The 17783-nt window shown below is 48.5% G+C and overlaps 1 protein-coding gene across 13 annotated transcripts in view; it reads left to right on the top strand.

Annotated features, from left to right (window-relative positions):
* The window catches only part of NCOR2 (nuclear receptor corepressor 2), a 230542-nt gene that overhangs the window by 55638 nt on the left and 157121 nt on the right, over nucleotides 1-17783 (top strand). For all 13 annotated transcript variants that reach the window (XM_053993433.1, XM_053993441.1, XM_053993442.1 and 10 more), the window contains exon 2: nucleotides 15607-15818. In XM_053993433.1, the coding sequence (XP_053849408.1) occupies nucleotides 15714-15818 (105 nt within the window). In that variant the 5' untranslated portion in view covers nucleotides 15607-15713. The remainder of the gene's footprint in view (nucleotides 1-15606; nucleotides 15819-17783) is intronic.

A 17783-nucleotide genomic window follows, 5' to 3' on the forward strand; every position in this document is an offset into this window, starting at 1 on the left:
AATCTCTTGTGGGTGATGATGTAATCAGCACTGTAATCAAATCTGCCAATGATGTCATTGCTGGAGGAGTCCAGTGTTCCCTGGTGCAGAGATTAGTGGGATGACATTGAAGTGTCAGTGCAGTTGGTGATGGAAAGTGGGATGTACCCATGCTGGGAGATGTGGGGCAGTTGGTGATGGAAAGTGGGATGTACCCACACTGGGAGATGTGGGGCAGTTGATGAAGGAAAATGGGATGTACCCATGCTGGGAGATGTGGGGCAGTTGGTGATGGAAAGTGGGATGTACCCATGCTGGGAGATGTGGGGCAGTTGGTGATGGAAAGTGGGATGTACCCACACTGGGAGATGTGGGGCAGTTGATGAAGGAAAATGGGATGTACCCACCCTGGGAGATGCGGGGCAGTTGGTGATGGAAAGTGGGATGTACCCACCCTGGGAGATGTGGGGCAGTTGGTGATGGAAAGTGGGATGTACCCACGCTGGGAGGTGTGGGGCAGTTGTTGGCCAGCACTGATCCTGGAGCTGCCTCTGCTCCACACTGGGGCTGGGAGTGAGACTGTAAAAATTGCCTTAATTCTCTCAAGGGATGTCTTAGACTGTGTCTGTGTTTATTTTTACTGTCCTGGGGCAGGAAGGCACTGCCTAGATGTAAGAAAGGTGCCATCAGAAACAGAATATATCAAATCCCAGCTTTTTAGGGTGAGTCAGCTGGTGATGCTTCACATCTTCCCTCCCAGCTGAGCCCCACTGGTTTCATTTGCAGGGTCTCAGCAGTGCCAGAGTTTCCTTGTGCTGGTGGTGACTCCAGGGCCATGGTGTTCTGTTTGTTCTGTTTTCTGCCTCTCTGCCCACCTCAGTTCTTTGCAGCAACCTTGCAGTTAAAACACAAGATTTTGCCTTTTGCCAAGTGAGCATTTTGAGCCTTGCTAGTGACTCAAAAGGGCAATTCTTCAAACATTTTCTATGTTATTTTTCACGATACGATTATTAGTAGAAGATCACAGTAGTGAGGGAAGATAAATTTGTAATCCTGCTTAATGGCTGATCTTATCCAGCTGAGTAACTCTCATTGCATAAGGGACAGTGACCTGAAATCTTTTTAAACCATGGGACAGGGTGCCTTTCCCTTCTCTGTTTAGCACACATGGGTGTGATACAGACTTTAAATGGTTTAAAGTTTAACTGTTTTCCTTTGAAATTCGAATACCTGCTGATAAGTAACCTTTGGGTTGGTGTGCCAGAGAGAACAGTGGTGCTGCAGGGTGTGAGTGACTTTAATGCATCACTCTGCACGTTAAACTGCATCTTTTGTTCTTTGGGATTGCTAAACAGCATTTACAGAGGTTACCTAGCATGAATTACAGGAGGATCAAACAGAAGAGCTTGATCACAGCCCTTGTCAGGCAGGTTCATGAGAGGGGCTGGGTGGGAGCTCTGAGGGATGCTCTGCACTGGGGGAGAGCTCTGCTCCATCCCTGTCCATCCCACTGCTGGATACCCACAGAGAGGGTGGCTGGGCTGTTGGCAGCTCTGCAGGAGGTGCTCCTTCATTTACCAAAGGTGATATCCTGGTGACTGGCACTGGGGAAGGAAGAGAGTTTTTTCCCTTGATTTGGGTGAAGCAGTGCTGTCTGTGATGGATTTTCACTGTGACAGGCTCTAAATGGGAAATCCCAGGGGAAATTAGCCTGCAGCTTTTTGCCTTTATTAAATATTCTCCAGTGCCATCCCAAAGGACCGCTTTTTAGTGCTCTGCAATGTTTCATCTGTATTTTTCACATCACCTACATGGAATAAGGCAATATATGGTCTATATTTACATTAAAGCTTATGCACAAATAGTTAAGAAATTATAGGTAGCATGTTCTGTTCTTCAGGTCTGTAGCATGATGGGGTCCTATACGTAGGTGTGGGAATCTCAGCTGGAGATATTGCAGGTTATTACAAAGTCCAATAGCTTACTTAGAGTTAGGGCTTATAATGATTGATTTAGCCATTTATTCAAACACCTGTTTAATGATTGATTAAGCCTTTATAAACTATTTGCAACTTCTAAAATGGGACCTGGTGTATTGTAGTTCCATTAGCATCTAGCTAATAAAATAGGCTGTGGACCTGTAACACCAATTTTGTTGACAGAAATGATATTTCATGTGTTGAAGTATTAAGTATGTTGTTACAGTGTGTTTAAGGCACAGAAGTACAATCTGCTTCTGTCCTTCCAGCAGCTCTGACAGAGCTCTTTGCTGACTTGGAGCAGAGCCCTGGTGGTGCTGGTGACTGTTCACACACATCCCATCTGATCTGGCTGCTGCTGGAGCAGGTGGGGTCCTGCACTTTCCCCTGTGGCCTGTCTGATCTCCCTTGCCTTTAGGCTGAGGGAGCTAAAAGTTGTAAAGGGAACAGGGTGGTTTGCTTGGAGCCATGGGATGCCAAACTGGAATTTCATAGAAGAGGCTGGGTTGGAGTGGGAGAGCAGGAAGGTTGCTTTGAAAGGGAAGAGGTACAGGCAAAGCTCTGCATCCTGCTCCGTGTCCAGAAGTGTGCTGTCTTCTGAGTTTGACTGGAATCTCAGGATGGGTGGGGTTTGAAAGGACCTTAAAGACCAACTAGTTCCAGCCCCCTGCCCCCCATACCTTCCACTAGATCAGATTGCTCATTCCCCCCAATCCAACCTGTCCTTACCTTTATTTAACCAAGTAATAGAACCTAGAGGTGAATTCTGTACACAAGATTATAGAAGATGGGCTTTTTAAAATCTGACTTCTTTGTCTGTTTATAAAAGCATTTTTTTCCATGAACTGCTCAACTTTCCATTTGCTTGAGCTGTACAGAGCTGGCAGCTGGGATGAGCTGTGTAATGGGATATCTGAATTGCAGCAGGAAACCAGCTCCAGTTTAAGCAGACCCGATTTAAAAGCAAATTCAGTCAAACCAGTTCAAACTCCTGCTCAGAGGAATTAAAACTGCTTTATGTCCGATGGATGGCACTTCTGCTCAGGTCAGTAACTGCTGCTGAGGAATCCTTGAGTGGACAAGGAACAGAACCTCTCAAGTGCAGGTTGAGCAAGGTACATCCCTGGTGCTCTGCACTTCTCACGGGGCTGTGGGAAGAAGGTAAAATTTGGCAAGGGCTGACTTTTCCTCTCTCCCCACTCCTGCCCAGTAGGTGACTTTCTGCTCACATGGTTAAATGATCTTGCTGCCTGGTGTATGTTTGGATGGTAATGCTGTCCTTTCCCTTGGCAGTCTGAGCTTGTAAGACTTGGAAATATTTAGGCAAGGCTGATGATGTAAATGAGCACATGGGGACGTGGGAATGGTCCTGCCCTGTGGGTGGCTGATGTAGAAACAAAACTGGGAAGCCTTTTCCAGGCTTGGGCTGGGGAGCAGGGAGGTGGTTTTGTGGAAGGCTGCAATTAATATTTCTCTTTCCATGTTGTTAAACAGTTCAGCATTCGTTTCTTTACCTCTAGCATCTGCCTGCAAGATTTGTGAGTTTGTTTCTGGAGTTTTCCCACTCCTTGGCAATCAGGCATGCCGTAGGAAATGGAGGGAGAAGGGGTTGGCTCCAGTGGCCTGAGCCCATTGTTCAGTTCCCAGCCAGCTGTGCTGCAGCTGTTTGCAGTGCAGAGACCACAGTGACTGGAACAGAGGGGGTTTCCCAGAGCTTACCCCTAGGCTGGGCAGGAGGTGACAGAGGAGTGCCTGTGTCCCCTCCAAGGGGATGTGTGTGGGTGTTGTGTGCAGTGCCAGGTGCTTCTCTGGGACATTGTGATAGGATGAAGAAAATGAAGGTTTATTTACCCTGTGGAACTGCTCTAATATTTTCTTTCCTTGATTTTTCTCTCTCTGTAAAGTTTATCACTTTGACCCAAGGATAAGAAGTAAACTGTGGGGGACACTAATGAATTGCGAGAGGGGAAAAGAGCAAATTCCCCTTTGGGTAAGAGTTTACTGTTCAAGCCTTGACCTTGTTAAAACTTGTTAACTCAATAAAAGTTTGAGTATTTAAAGACAAGTGACTTCTTCCTGCCTTGAGGGGCATAATTAAGTCATTCCACACCCCTTAAACCAGAGCTGTGGGAGGAGGACTGAGGAGCTCCCTCTCCTGCCTGCCTAAGCCAGTGAACAACCTTCCACTGGGTCATCTCTGTCCTGCAAGGCAGCACCCCTGAGCTGTGTGGAGCTTCTGCTGGGAGAGTCTGGCAGTGGTTGTGTGGGAAACCTGCTATTTCCCAGCTTCTGGGAGGATGGCATTGCTCCTTTTGAAGGGCAGGCAGTTCTTCCATTGGTTGAAATTGTGGTCAAGTGTTTTGTATTAAAGCAGGATGAGTTTCCTGGGTAAAGCATGCAGCAGAGCTTCACGATGTGTGTGTGCGCGCTGTGTTCTTCCATAAAATTCCCTGTACAACTTAAAAGCTTTAAGTTATTCCAAATACAGAAAGTTGCTGTTTTTCCAGTTTGGAGTGGCATGTCTGTGCCTACCGAGCTGTAATCTGTACCCAGTGGTGTGAATTCTTCTGGAATTGCAGCTCCAAAGATGGACAAATAAGGACTTTCCCGTGCCAGAGAGCCCCAAGAGCACACACACACTGCCCAGCTGTGCAGAGGAGTAACTCCCCATGTGACTGCTTTACACCTCGAGTGCTGTGATTGCCTCTTGGCTATTTAAAAAGCATTTGGCTTGATTATTTTCTTTTTTTTTTTTTTTTTTTTTTGGTTGGATTTGTGTTCTCTGGGTGGGCTCGGGGGCTTTGCAGGAGCAGTGGGAAGAGCTGTGTGCTGTGGTGCAGAGCCCTCACAGGCACCACAGCTATTATTCAGTGAAATCCACCAGTATTCAGTGAAAATCCAGTATTCAGTGAAATCCACTACTCCCAGTAAAGCAGCAGGGCTCTTAAAGGCAGTTGTCTCAAGAGCAGCTCAACTGCCCTAGCAGAAGTCATGGAGATTTGGGGACAATAATTGTCTTAGTTATCCCTGTGTAAGCTGCCCTGTTTCAGCTTGATACCATGGGAAACTCATTGCCTCAGCAGAGACAATTTTGGATGCCATGTCTTTTCTTGCTGTGCATGATGAGCGTTCATCTTAGTTTAAATCTGAGGCCTTCATCAAGGTTATTAGCTCAGTGCATGAAAGTACTGGGAAGCATCCTTAAGTACCTCCCAGATGGACTCTGGAAAGATTATTATGCCATAATTTGTTTCTATAGCTCCACAGAAGCAGTATTTGACCTTGAGACTATGGCTCTCCTATTTCCTCTGCTGACATTCCCAGTGCTCTTTTCCAGACCCAGCTTGGTGTGAGTTCAGTGACTTGGAGACAGGGCTGCTGTTTGCCCAGGAGCTCTGCTGCCCAGATGAGGAGGATTGCTTTCTGTCACATGCTTCCCTCGTGTTTTTCTTTGTTTCTGTTACATGGCTGAAAGGTTGGAGGGTGAGGGGCCCTTTGAAAGCTTGGCCCCAGGACAGGTGGAGGGGGACAGGAGGTACCTGTTGGTGGTACCTGTACAGTGGCAACAGCCAATTGGGCCAGTGACTCATTTTAGGAATAGCTTGGCATTGGCAGCTCAGGGGGTTTTTAGAGTAGTTATTAATTATTATTACTAAATATCTTTGAGTTCAGCAATTGCTAAACAGGATGGACTGATAGCCCAGGGACTGGGCATTTTGCCAGCAAACAAGGCAAAAGTCTCCCCTCCCTCCCATGTGACAGGGCTGGGAGAGCAGAGTCTTCTGACCCCAGCGCTCGTTGCTTCTCCCTGGAGGAGCAGACCCTGCAAGATATCTCATCTGTGTAGCATGAATTACAGTCACCTTTCAAGGACTCCTGCAAACTACTCCTCAGGCTCCCAGAAACCTGTAAATGACAGGCTGAAAACCATTGCCCCAAGCCCAGGAGAGGCAAATGACAAAGGGTCTGATCAGGAGAAGTGTCCTGATCAACAAGGCAGGACTCCTGGTCTGCTGGGGAGTGACTGACAGCTTTGGACAGCTTGTTGTCAGCAGGACTGAGCTTGGCAGGGAGGCACTGAAATCCTGTTTGCCCACTTGCATGAGTTCAGTTATTAAACACATCAGGAATCCCAGCTGTTCTGTAAGCCCATCCCTAGAAACATAACCCAAAGCCTGGCTCCTGCAAAGTGCTGTTCGCCTTGGAATTAAGCTGGAGGGAGCTGGAGCTGTGCAAGCCTTTCCCTCTTTTCAGGGAGGAAAGGCTTGCACAGCTGAATCCACTCCTCTGTGGATTCAGAACAGGTTTGTTGCAGTCCAGGCCTCTTGCTGCAGTGAGCTGTGGTTTATGTGCAGGGTACCTGACAAGGGGATGGAGGAGGAGGTGAAGGTGATGTTCTCCTGCTCCCCTTCCCTCACTGCAAATTGCCCTCATTGTATGCAAACATTGGAATTTTTTGGTGCCTCTAGAGAGACTTTGACTTTCTGTCTAGAAGCTATTAATTACCTAGACAAGAAAAGCAGAATATAGCCAATTAATGGCTGCTACTGCTTGGACCTGTCTGTCTGACTGTGAACTAATGAGCAGCTCCTTTCTCCGGGCCACCAGCGAGCCAGAACTTCTCATCAGTGTTCCTGGGGAGAAATGAAAGCAGCAGCAATATGCAGCAACAAATAGCTGGAATTCATTTATTAACCTGGGCTGAAAATTGACTCTATCTGTTAGTAATTACCTGGAGGATGTTAGGAGGAAGGCCCAGGGGAGGGTTCAGAGCTGGTATTTGACAGACCATCACAAGTGGCTGAGGTAGCATTACCTCAGTTCCCATCTGGAGTCTGGGGTGCAGGGCCACGCCGAGTGTGTGAAACAACTGCAGTGAAAACCAGGAGTGAAATGGGTTAGTTTGAAATAGCTCTGCTCCCAAAAGACCCCTTCCTTTAGTGATATTTTATGGCACAGTTGCATAGTATCTCATATATTTTTGAGTACCTTAGTTTACAGGTCATTTAATTTATTTGCAGGCTTCGTTTTGGTTCCCTAGGGTAATTCTGTTCCTTTGCACGTGTCTTCCTAGGGAGGCATTAAATTGTGCAGTTTGTCATAATAGTTCAGCTTTTATGTTGGCAGTTGGTGCTCTTCAAAGATCCTCGTGTGAAGTTTAGACTCCTGAATCATTAGAGGATCATGAAAGAAAAGGAATAATTTAGAAGGCAAAGATGTTTTGTCGCCTTTGAAAACTGGGAACGTGCGAAAGGAGAAAATGTTTAGTGGTACAATCTTCCTCAAAGAACTTATCTTAGGAACTCCAGAAAATGAATTTCCCTTCTTTATTCAGGATGTAAATAACTGAAAATGTCACTCCTGAGCTGAGTAATTTGTTCAACAAAAGGATCTGGTGGAGATGACTCCCCTCGCTTTCATGAACGTGCCCAAGACATCAGAGGACCTGTCTCTTTAGCAACATGAACTGAAGGGTTTGAAAATCAAATGAACAGCGTGTTCTGTGCAAAATATATAAATAAATCTCGCAGGTGCTTTGTAATCTGCCTTGCATTTTAAAAGCCTTGTTTGTCTGGGTAGCCTGGGCTTTAGGTGAGCTCCTGGGAGCAGCGAGTGGACACAGTGGTGATGTGTTGTTACAGCACCAGTTGTTAATGTGCTGTTTAATGCACTTGGGAGCGTGGCTGAAATTCCCATATGCTTACAGTATCATTGTCAGCAAGGAATTGCGTGGGTTTTTTTTTGATTTAAACTTGCTGGTGTGTGTTTATTCAACTGAGATTAGAACTGCGTAACAGTTCCAGCATTTAAGTCCATGTTTAATATAAGAGGGGGGGTAGCTGAAGTGGGAAAGATGTACAGTGTGAGCAGGGAAGAGAGAAAAATGGGGTCTGGAAGTGGGGAGAGAAGGAGCTTTGCCCTGGAACGGGCTGTCTGCTCTTGCACCATGCTTAAAATTGCCTGGATCCCATCCCAGGTGGATGTGGCAGCACAGGGTGAATATTGCAGCATGCCAGGCTGCCAGACAGGGGGTTGGGCAGAAGAGGAGGAGGGTTTGGTTGGTTATTTGCACAGCCCATCTTGCCCCAGCAGATGTGCTTTTTAATTTCAACTCCTGCATTTCTGTATCTGGAACTTTGGGATGGGCTTCCACCACAAAATGGGACATTTTCAGCTGTTTTTCCATCCCTGGGGTTTTACCAGTCAGTTCTGTTAGTCTGCTTTTGCTGTCCTGCACTGGTTTTCTTATCTTGTCTCCTTTTTGGAATCTGATTGTCAATCCTTTCCTTTCCTTCTCCAGTCCCCTGCCCTGTTTCCCTTTGCAGTCCCAGTGCCCGGGTGGTTTCATGTTAGGTTTTTTTTTTAATTTCCTCTCCAGGCGTTTCCATTTGTCTTTGCAGATCATCTTCAACAAAGGCCTTGCATGGTCTAATTTGTTTTCTCTTTCCAGCCCAGACTTAAAATAACTCCTTTGTTCCATGAATGGCCTGTGTGTGGATCCAAATCCCACCTCCCCCCCCTTTTTTATAACTTTTTTTTTTTTTTTTTTTTTTTGGTGTGGGTTTCTGTTTCACTGTTCCTTGTCACTATCTTTAATTACTTGAGGTGTCCCTTTTGGGCATGTGGGTTGCGTGTGGCCGTGTGCGTGCTGGCTGTCCCCGCTTCCCTCGGAGCAGCTTGGGAAAGGGTTTGCAGGGCTGTGGGTGCCTTGACACGGGAGCAGTGATGCTGTTGCATAACAGGAGCAACAGCTCTGCCATCGTGTCCCTGCTGACAGGCTCACTGCTCAGACAGCCATGCGTTGCCTGCATGATTTACCAGTCTCAATGGCAAAATCTGGAGGTGCTCATGTTCTTTAGATTGATTCCAAGGGGGGAATCCAACAATGGAAGTTGAGAGACTAAAGAAAAAGAAGCACATTAAGACTGGATTTGAAAAGCAAAGACTCAGACTGGCCATGTTGATGCTGACCTGAGGCTGGAGGCATGGCCAGGCTGGCACTTGGTATGTGGCTTGTGCATTTTAATAAGACAATGTCCCTGCAGCTGGGCAGTGATGGCCAAGTGCTCCTGCAAAGAGAAATGGGTCAGTCTTGTTCTTTTAGGCGCATACACATCCCTCTGGGAACCATCACAAGGTCACTTGCAGCCCCTCTGCTGAGGGCTGAGATGTATTTAAAGCATGTGAAACCTCCTGCAAGTGCTCCCCTGGCGAGGAGGAGCGCTGGGGCGGCTGCGCAGGTGTCTCATCGGCTCTTGGGGAATCAGATTCTCCTGCTGTGGGCTGGGGTCTGAGCAAGGGCTGTCAGGGACAGGAATCACAGTGCACAGTCAGCATGTCCGTTCCAGAAGCATTAGGCTGGGAGCAGCTGGCCTGGCAAACCTGCTTTTCGAAACGCTACTGGGAATGGGGCTGGCAAAATCCAGCGCTCTGACCTTGCTCCGTGCCGCCGCGGTGCCAAGATCTGTACACAAATGCTGGCAAAGGTTATCTTGGGGCAGAGCTAAAATGGGTCTCATGCTCAAAATAGCTTGGAAAGATTGAAAAGGAGAAATGCAAGTGGCAAATCCTGCTTTGTGGCTTTGGGCAGTGATAGGAGCAGGGCAGAGAAGTCATCTTTCATCAGGGGTTGGAACCGGTTCTCTGTGGAGCCATGCCGTGGTTGGGAGAGCTGATGCAGCCTGATTGCAGCTATGAGACAGCAAACGAGCATGAGAGACTCCTGAGCTTCTCTCATCCCCTCCATGGCCTTAGGGACTGGTTGTACCTTCTTACAAAGGCAACACTCTGCCCTGAGCAGCTCTGTGGTGGTGCTGCGAGGTCCCTTCTTCCCCCAGATCTGCTGCCATAATTGCTTGTGCAGCCGCACCGTTGGTCAGGCAAGGAAGAAATCTAGTTCAGAAGTCATCGGGACAAAAGAGAAGAGGGAGGAGAGCTCTGCCAGTGGGTGAGATGGGGAAGGGGACAAGAGCTGTTTTGGGTACTGATGTTGGAGGAGCAGCTGAGGAACTGCAGGGTCTGACCATCATGTGCAGGGTGCTGCCAGTCTGGCTTGACTTCTGTACTCCTCCAAAGCAAGGAAAATGTTTTAGGATCATATGCAGGTACAAGCCTTGATCCCTAGGGTTGAAATAACCTCTCCTTCATGCCACAGAGCTCAGGATGTGCCTGATCTTTCATGTTGACCCCGTGCTGCAATGTTAATGCAAAACCTCTGTGCTCTGCTGTGATTGAACTGTGGATTCCCAGGCTGCAGACATTGACATTGTTATCTTTGTTGTTCTGAATAGAGCCCTAAATTTGTGGCAGACAGCCTGCTTTCCTCTTGAAAGGACTTCATAGATACAGTACATACAAATGTTTGTGTATAATGTCAACTGTCTTCCAAGAAAATTTCATGCACATATTGATTAGACAAATCCATTAAGGTTATGTTGTGGTGCATTTCTTAGGAGCAGCTCTCTACCTTTTCATCGCATCTAAATTATTTCTGCTTCCACTAGTCCTTTAAAGCAAGAGTGAGTAAATCTCTTAGCTGCTTTTCAGGTCTGGTTTTGATCTAGAGCTGCACGTCAGTGGGGCAGAGGCTGACAAACAATGCACTCTGCTGTGCCACACACAACTGGGTGCTGGGATTTTTTTAGGCATCGTGGTTGGTTGGGCTCTTGGAAGTGGATGTTACAGCTTGGTATTAATTAAGCAGCGTTACAAAGGTCTCCCTTAACTTTTATTTGAAAATACACAAGTTGACTGGAGGATATATACCTTTTATTTCTTGTTTGAAGAGGAAAATTGTCGTGTATTTAGCATTTGATTAAAGATGACTTTGTTGTTTTTTCCAAAAACTGCATCATTTAATGTAATTAAATATGAGCTTTGTTGTCAATACTCTTCAGTTAAATGCACTGGTGAGTGCCAACAGCTTTTCTCTTATTTACCATGTCTGCATGGTGTGGTGGTACTAGTTTTTGCCTTTTAATAAGGGGTATGGCAGGCATTTTGTGGGCTGCCTCTTAACGTCTTCTGTAGATCATCCATGGTCCGTAGACCACAAGTTGAGTAACATTACTCTGGACTTAGGAAACAAAATATTCTGTTAATCTTATTTCAGCATGTCCTTGCTTTAAAAAAAAAAAAAAAAAAAAAAAAAAAAAAAAAAAAAAAGTGTGTTTTGAACTTGAGCCATGTGTTTTCATTGGGATCTTTAGAACTCCTCTGAGAACAGATGAACCGGTATTTTCTGTGAGCTGGGAGTGTCTTGTTGTTCTCACCTTTCAGATAGATGAACTAAGGCACGGGGTAATTACAGCAACTGGCCCACATTTGTGTTGCACCAGTCAAGCCAGGGACCTCGCCTGGGAATCCTGCTCTCCCTGAGGAGTCCAGAACAAATCAGGAAGGTTGTCTGTAACTTTGAAGAGCAACAAGTGTGTTGAATGATGTTAATTAATTTTTTTTTTTTTTTGCAGCTGGATTTAATTGCAAACCCCTTATTTTAGACCTGCAGGGTTTTAGCAGGGTCCTGCCTGTATCACTGTAGGCTTTGCTGTGGCACTGAAGGTCCAGGATGGAGCTGTACAGCCCTGTGCCCAAGAGCTGTGGGCTGGGAATCCAGAGGTGGCTGCAGGGTGTTGTGGACTGCTCTGTGCCCCTCTTTTGGATGTGAATGTGCCTGGCCTGGTGCTGTGCACCCCATTAGCACAGGCTGGGGCACACTGCCTGGAGCTGGCTGGCGCTGGGGCAGAGCTCCTTGGCATGTGGGCCAGCCTGCAGCGACTTGCTGTGGCTTGTAGTGTGCTTTTGTGGTGTGAGCTGGGAGAACAGGTGTTGGGGAAACAATTTTAGATGGTAAATGGCACGTGAAGAGGAGAAACAGGAGAGCAGGGTGGTGGCAGGGGGAGGATGATGAAGGCTTTAGCAGTGGGCCAGAATCCTGTGAGTCTTTCAACAGGTGAAAATAAAACAGGTACAGGAGGTTCCATAGGCACTCACCTCCTCCGCAGGTTCATGTTGTAGCCCTGATTCTGGTTGTGGTGATAACCTCCAGCTTTCTCCTGTTCCTAATCAGAGACCATAAATCTCCTAGTACCTAGTGCTGTAATGGCTAATGCAGGTCTGTGGGTAAAACAGTCTCAGATGGAGACTCTAACTGGGGGGGGGAAATACCTTTCCTGTGAGACAATGTCTGTTCTTCATCAAAATCAGTTGAGAAAGTAAGAACTAAACAGTTTGATTTTAAAGATTTAAAGAGCCTGGCTGCGCTCTCTCTCTTACTTCCATGAATATGTTCCTATTGTTTGTGTTCCTCTCTTAAAAATAATTGAGTTTTGGAGGAGGAGGCAGCCCCAGTGTCTTTTGCTGGAATAGGTGTCCTGGTGGTGTCCCAGCTGGACCCAGAGAAGGGCACCAGTGCATGCCCTGCAAGATGTGCTCTCACTTTACTCCCCAGTGGGAACACCCATAGCCCTTTTGCCTGCTGGTCATGGACCCTCCTCCCCGGAGCAGTGCTGGGCTGGGCACATGGAGGGTAAAAATGGGACCTGAGGTGTGATCTGAAGCATCTGTGGAGCTGCCCCAGTGCTTTGGTGACCTTTGGCTCCAGCCCAGTCCTACTGTGGTAGAAACATCCAGGACCTTGGCATTGTGCTGGGATTTTGCTGGTGACCTGCTGGTTGCAGATGTGGAAATGCATGGGCAGTGCTTCTCTCCTGCCTGCAAGGACCACGTGATTTTTACTTTTGTCTTCCCAGGGCTTCTAACAAGAAGCTTCAATAGAGGCAGAGGTGGTTTGCTGCCCTTGTTAAGAAAAAATCCTTTTGTGCTGCTGCTGCTAGCTTGTGATTACTGCGGGACACAGCTCACAGACACTGTGCCTTGGTGCAGGATGGTTTTGTTGGCCCCCTGTATTTTCATCCTGTGTCTGTATTCCCCTAGTAGACAGTTAACTTTCTTTAGTTGCACAGACCAAGGCAAAAAAGCTTTTAAACTGTTTTAGAGTTCGATACCATGTGGCTTTGCACCTGGTGCTGTGTTTTAAGCTGAACTGCTGATCTGAAGAGTTAAATAAAAAAAAATCATCCTATTTCTTTTACTGCAGACAGCTGCCTCAGCATGGTCAGGTCTACCTGCTGTGCTTCCAGGAAGCCTTGGCTTGCTGAAAGCTGCCATGGACTCTGGTTGGAGAGTGTGTGTGTGTGTATATATATATTTTTACATGTGCTAATTAACTTGTAGGTGGCCCTAAGCCAAGATGTCTGAGTTTGAATCTGTTATTGGGAAAGTACCTTATATTACTGCAGATCCCACTGAGCTTTCAGAGCCCTTGAGAGCCCTGTGCACATGTCCTTGGCAGCTGCAGGGAGGTTTTGCCCCTAGAGCTGGGCGGCAGGAGAGCTGCGAGGGTGCTGGTGTCTCCTGGGAGGGTGCTGGTGTCTCCTGGGAGGGTGCTGGTGTCTCCTGGGAGGGTGCTGGTGTTTCCTTGGGAGGGTGCTGGTGTCTCCTGGGAGGGTGAGCACGGCAGGTTTTGAACCACGTGCTCCTGGCACAGCCCCCAGCTTAGGGTGGGAATGGGTGATCAAGATCCCATCCGGTCGGAAGCACGAGGGGAAGTGGGGCAGTCATACTGGAAGTAGAAATACGCCTGTTCTGGGTGCCTCTGAATTCCCCCGTGCGCACAGGGGCTTTCCTGCCCGGGGTGGATTGTGCTGAGCACGCCAAGCTCTCTTGCATGGCGAGGCTGTCTCATCTGGGATGAGGGTCAGGCTGCTCCCAGGCCACCACTGCTTCCCTGGGCTGGCAGGTAAGGCGCCCTGGGGCTCAGCAGGGATATCTGGGGGCAATCCCAGCTCCTGTGCAGGGAGTGAGCTGAAAGCAGGAGGGACCTGGTTGTCCCTTTGCACCCTGCCTGGAGAGCTAAACCTTGTCTTTTTCCATTTGTCACTTGGTAAAATACCTTTTTCAGAAAGACTCACCTGACCCCCATCAGGAGCGTGGTGATGTCTTTGTGTGTTTGCCATCCTTAAGCTTCATGGGGATTTGCTGAGAAGATGATTTCTGTAAGATTTGACCTCTGGGTGAGAGGGCCTCCCTGGGCTGCCTTCCACTGGCTGACTGTGGTGCCTGGCTGCCAGGGACCGTTGCTTGGTTTGGTTTATTTCTGGCTGTGAGGCTGCTGGCAAACCAGTGAGGCAGCCCTGTGCCTGCCTGCAGCAGATAGCGAGGGCTTTATCAGCACGGGCTCATCTGTGGTCTCGCAGGAGGGAAAAGAAATAGAAAAAGAAAAGCTTCCTCTTTCTTTTTTATTTTTTTCTCCCAGCTTTCCCACCCCCTTTTTGGTTTTTGTGCATGCCAACTGCTGTTTCAGTTGAAATTGCGTTGGCTGGGGCTGGCTGTGCTCCCCATGCACAGAGACCACAAGTGTGGGGAGAGGCTCCTGGGAGCACTGGAAGTTTCCTTTGCTGTTCTGGTGTGCTGCTGGAAGAGTTTGCTACCGCCAAAACCCTTGCACAAATCCATACAAAACACGTACCTGCACTGGGGAGGAGGTGTGGGAGCGTGCACAGCGCTGGCTGGGATGGAGAATGGGTGCCAGGGAGCTGATCCCTGCTTGGGATCAGTCCTGATAACATCCCCTGACCCGGGCAGGCAGCAGTGGCAATTTATGCTTTGTGTAACTAGCTGTTAATTTGAGAGTAATAGTTAATGCACCTCACACTGACGGCGTTGAAGGGCAGCATTTAGACCTTTGTTACTTTTTCCTCTGTAATCCAGACAAAAACCAGGAGGTTTAAAACCATCACCGAGCAAAAAGTGTGAAGTATCTATAAAAATCAGTAACTTGTAAATCTCCCCCTGGGGCCAAGAGGCACCTTGCCACTTTGTTGGTTTTCCTGATTTTGTTGCAGCTGCTAAAGGAATTGCAACAGGTGGTTGAGGAGTTAAGCGTGGGTGACAGGGGTGTTTGTGAAAATACCCTCGGGGCTGTGGTGTGTTCTCTGGCACTCTGGCCCTGTCAGAAGGGCTGATCCAGGTGGCACTGAAGGTGTGTGACATGCTTTAGTCCTGGTTTTTTTTTGTAGCTTCATGGATGGACACAGCTGCAGGCGAGGTCAGTGCCTGGTGTCCCTCCTGCCATTAAATCAGGGCTTACCTCAGAGGGCTGCAGAAGTGGCCACAGCTTGGAAAGAAGAGCACTGGCGTGTGAGAGTGTGGATGTTGAAAGGGATGGGCTGGGGAGGAGGGACCTCGTGCCTTTTTGGGTTTTGTGTTGAAATGCCAAAACTCTAGACCGTGTTTTTGGAAACTGAGTCACCCTGCAAAAAAATACCCATCTCCAAGAGACTTAGAGATCAACAGGACCCAAAGAAATAGCTGGCAGTTTGGCTTCCTGGTCCTGCTGGTGGTGGGTGAAGGCTTTCTGGGGAAACGGGGTGGGATAAATTTGGGAAAATCTTACATTTGGACTTCCTGTGACAGGAGTAACGTACAGAAGAAACTTAGCAGTGGGGTTTGCCAAATGGAAAACGGGGCTGCTGGGGAATTGCGAGGGCAGCGAGGTTTTGGTGACAGCTCGAGGCCTGATGCTCGGCTGTGTCGCAGGACTGCGGCTGACTGAATTTTAACCTGCTGCTTTCCCGCTTCCTTCCAGCTATTGCGCGACGTGGAAAGCGCCCACGCGATGAAGAGGAGCTCTCGGCTCTCCTGATCCTTCGCTGGTGATTTGGAGGCAGCCGCCGCCGCGCCTGCTCTTTGGCCATGTCTGGCTCCACGCAGCCCGTGACGCAGAGCTGGCGCGCGGCCGAGCCGCGCTACCCCCCGCACGCCATGTCCTACCCGGTGCAGATTGCCCGACCGCATGCGGTAAGGCCGAGGCTTTCCTTCCCCAGCCGCTGGCAGGGCGGGAGCCACGCGGGTGTCCCCAGCGCCGGGGCAGTGGTTCAGCTGCGCCGGTCTCTGATGCGGCTGTTACAGAGAAATCAGACCGTTTCCGTGCCTGTGGTACAGGATTTCATTGTTCCTCTCTCATGGGATCCTCTTTTGTTTCTCCATATGGCGCTTTCAGTTTTTCTCTCCCTTTCCAGCCTTTTCCTAAGCACTTGCTGTGGTGGTGCTCATGGGATCTGGCTCATCACTTCTGAGCACCCGTGTCTGTTTGTCCTCCTGGCAAGAGCACCCTTGGTTGGGCGCATCCAGCCTGGGGGCAAAGGGGAAGGTTTTACCATTCTTGTGGAGCAGGAGCACGTGCCCTCCAGCCTTTTTCCACGTGGCCTTTCCTTGGCGCTGAATCACAAGGGAAGGACCATCCTCTTCTACCTGTGGGCTCACTGCTTCCCAGTGAGCCCAGTCCTTGCTCCTCACACCTGCAGGAGGGCTCTCCTGGTTCCCAGGCAAACTGCTGAGAGTGAACCTGCCTCCTGCCCTCTGTTAGCAGACCTGCCTCTCTTTATGCAGCTCTCCTGGGGAGCAAGAAGATAACTGAGCTGCTGAGCTTTCCATTTTATCCTTCCCCCTCCTTTCCCCCCCTCTTAGTCTTGACCTGTAATCTTTTCTCTTCTTGGATCAAGTTATAAGCTGGAGATGATTTTTTTTTTTTTTTTGGCTCTGTGTTGTTGAATACCAGAACTCACAGAGGTTAATTCACCTGGATCCAGCCTCTCCTTTCTGTGCTGTCTCACTCATGCCTGTGTTTGCTCATCCCAGACGAGTGAATGTTTTCAGTTTAAGCCCTTAACGGAGGAAACTCTTCTTAGTGGAACAGCTTTAGTCAGCTCAGGCTGCTTAAAAGAATCTTATTAGGTGCTGGAGTATGGCTCACACTTCCAAGGGTCTTTGAGCTGCTTCTTGGTGGATCACAGTGAGGTGGAAGGTGCCTGAAACATAAGTCAGGGAGGAGACCTTGTCTGGGGGTTATTTTGACAGTCTGTGCTACTGAATGGTCAAATTCAGTCTGTGCTGCTCTTAGTGTTCGACTTGAGAGCCTGGAAACCCATGAAATGCCAGTGAAGGGCTGAAATTCCCTCATTTGCCCTCTTTGCCTGGCTTCAGCTGAGTGGCACAAGGAGCAGACCTGGAGATTGGAAAGGCTTTGAAATAGAAATGTTAAGGAGGGCGCGGGACGAGCTCTTGGCTGCGTTTGCTGGCTCATCTACATCGCTCGGGGCCTGCGTGCTGCTGCACAAAGAAGCTTTTCATCCTGGCTATGAGACACGCTGACCTGGTTCGATTTATGGGAGCTTTGCTTCCATCACTGTGAGCGTGTTTGTTTGGGGGCTGGAACATAACCAAGAGCATTTGTCTCAAAAAGAAAATCCCAGTTCTCCTTTTTTATACGAAACCCGAGCAGGAGGAGGATGCAACCAGGTGAGCACAATCTGCAGTTGTTGCAAGACTGGGGTTTAAAAGCAGACCAAAGGAACCTCAATCTGCAGTGTGGAGATAAATTTTAAAGAGTGTGAATGGCTCCTGTCCTTGGGGTGCTGAGCTCTTGTCTCCTGCAAAATCCCGACTGCTTCTTCTGCAAGAGCAGGATGAGCAGAGCAGTTGTTTGCAGTGGGCTGGAGCTGGGGGTTTCTGCAGCCTGCAGTGAACACTGGTTTTGTTCTGTTGTATTAATGTTGGAAGAAGCTGCTGGCGTTCACTTCTAGAAGCTGTTTTTACAGGCACATGTAATCACCCGAAGTTATGTGATACCTTCTGGGTGTCTGGACGCAGGAGAGGTCCGAGCTGAGATTTTTTTTTTTTGGATGGAAAGCCAGAAGACTCCTCTGGGCAGAAGCGTGCCAGCCCCACACAAACGGACGCACCTTGCCTGTGCTGGGAGGGAAG

The sequence above is a fragment of the Vidua macroura genome, chromosome 18, assembly GCF_024509145.1.
Source record: "Vidua macroura isolate BioBank_ID:100142 chromosome 18, ASM2450914v1, whole genome shotgun sequence".
Lineage (NCBI taxonomy): Eukaryota > Metazoa > Chordata > Aves > Passeriformes > Viduidae > Vidua > Vidua macroura.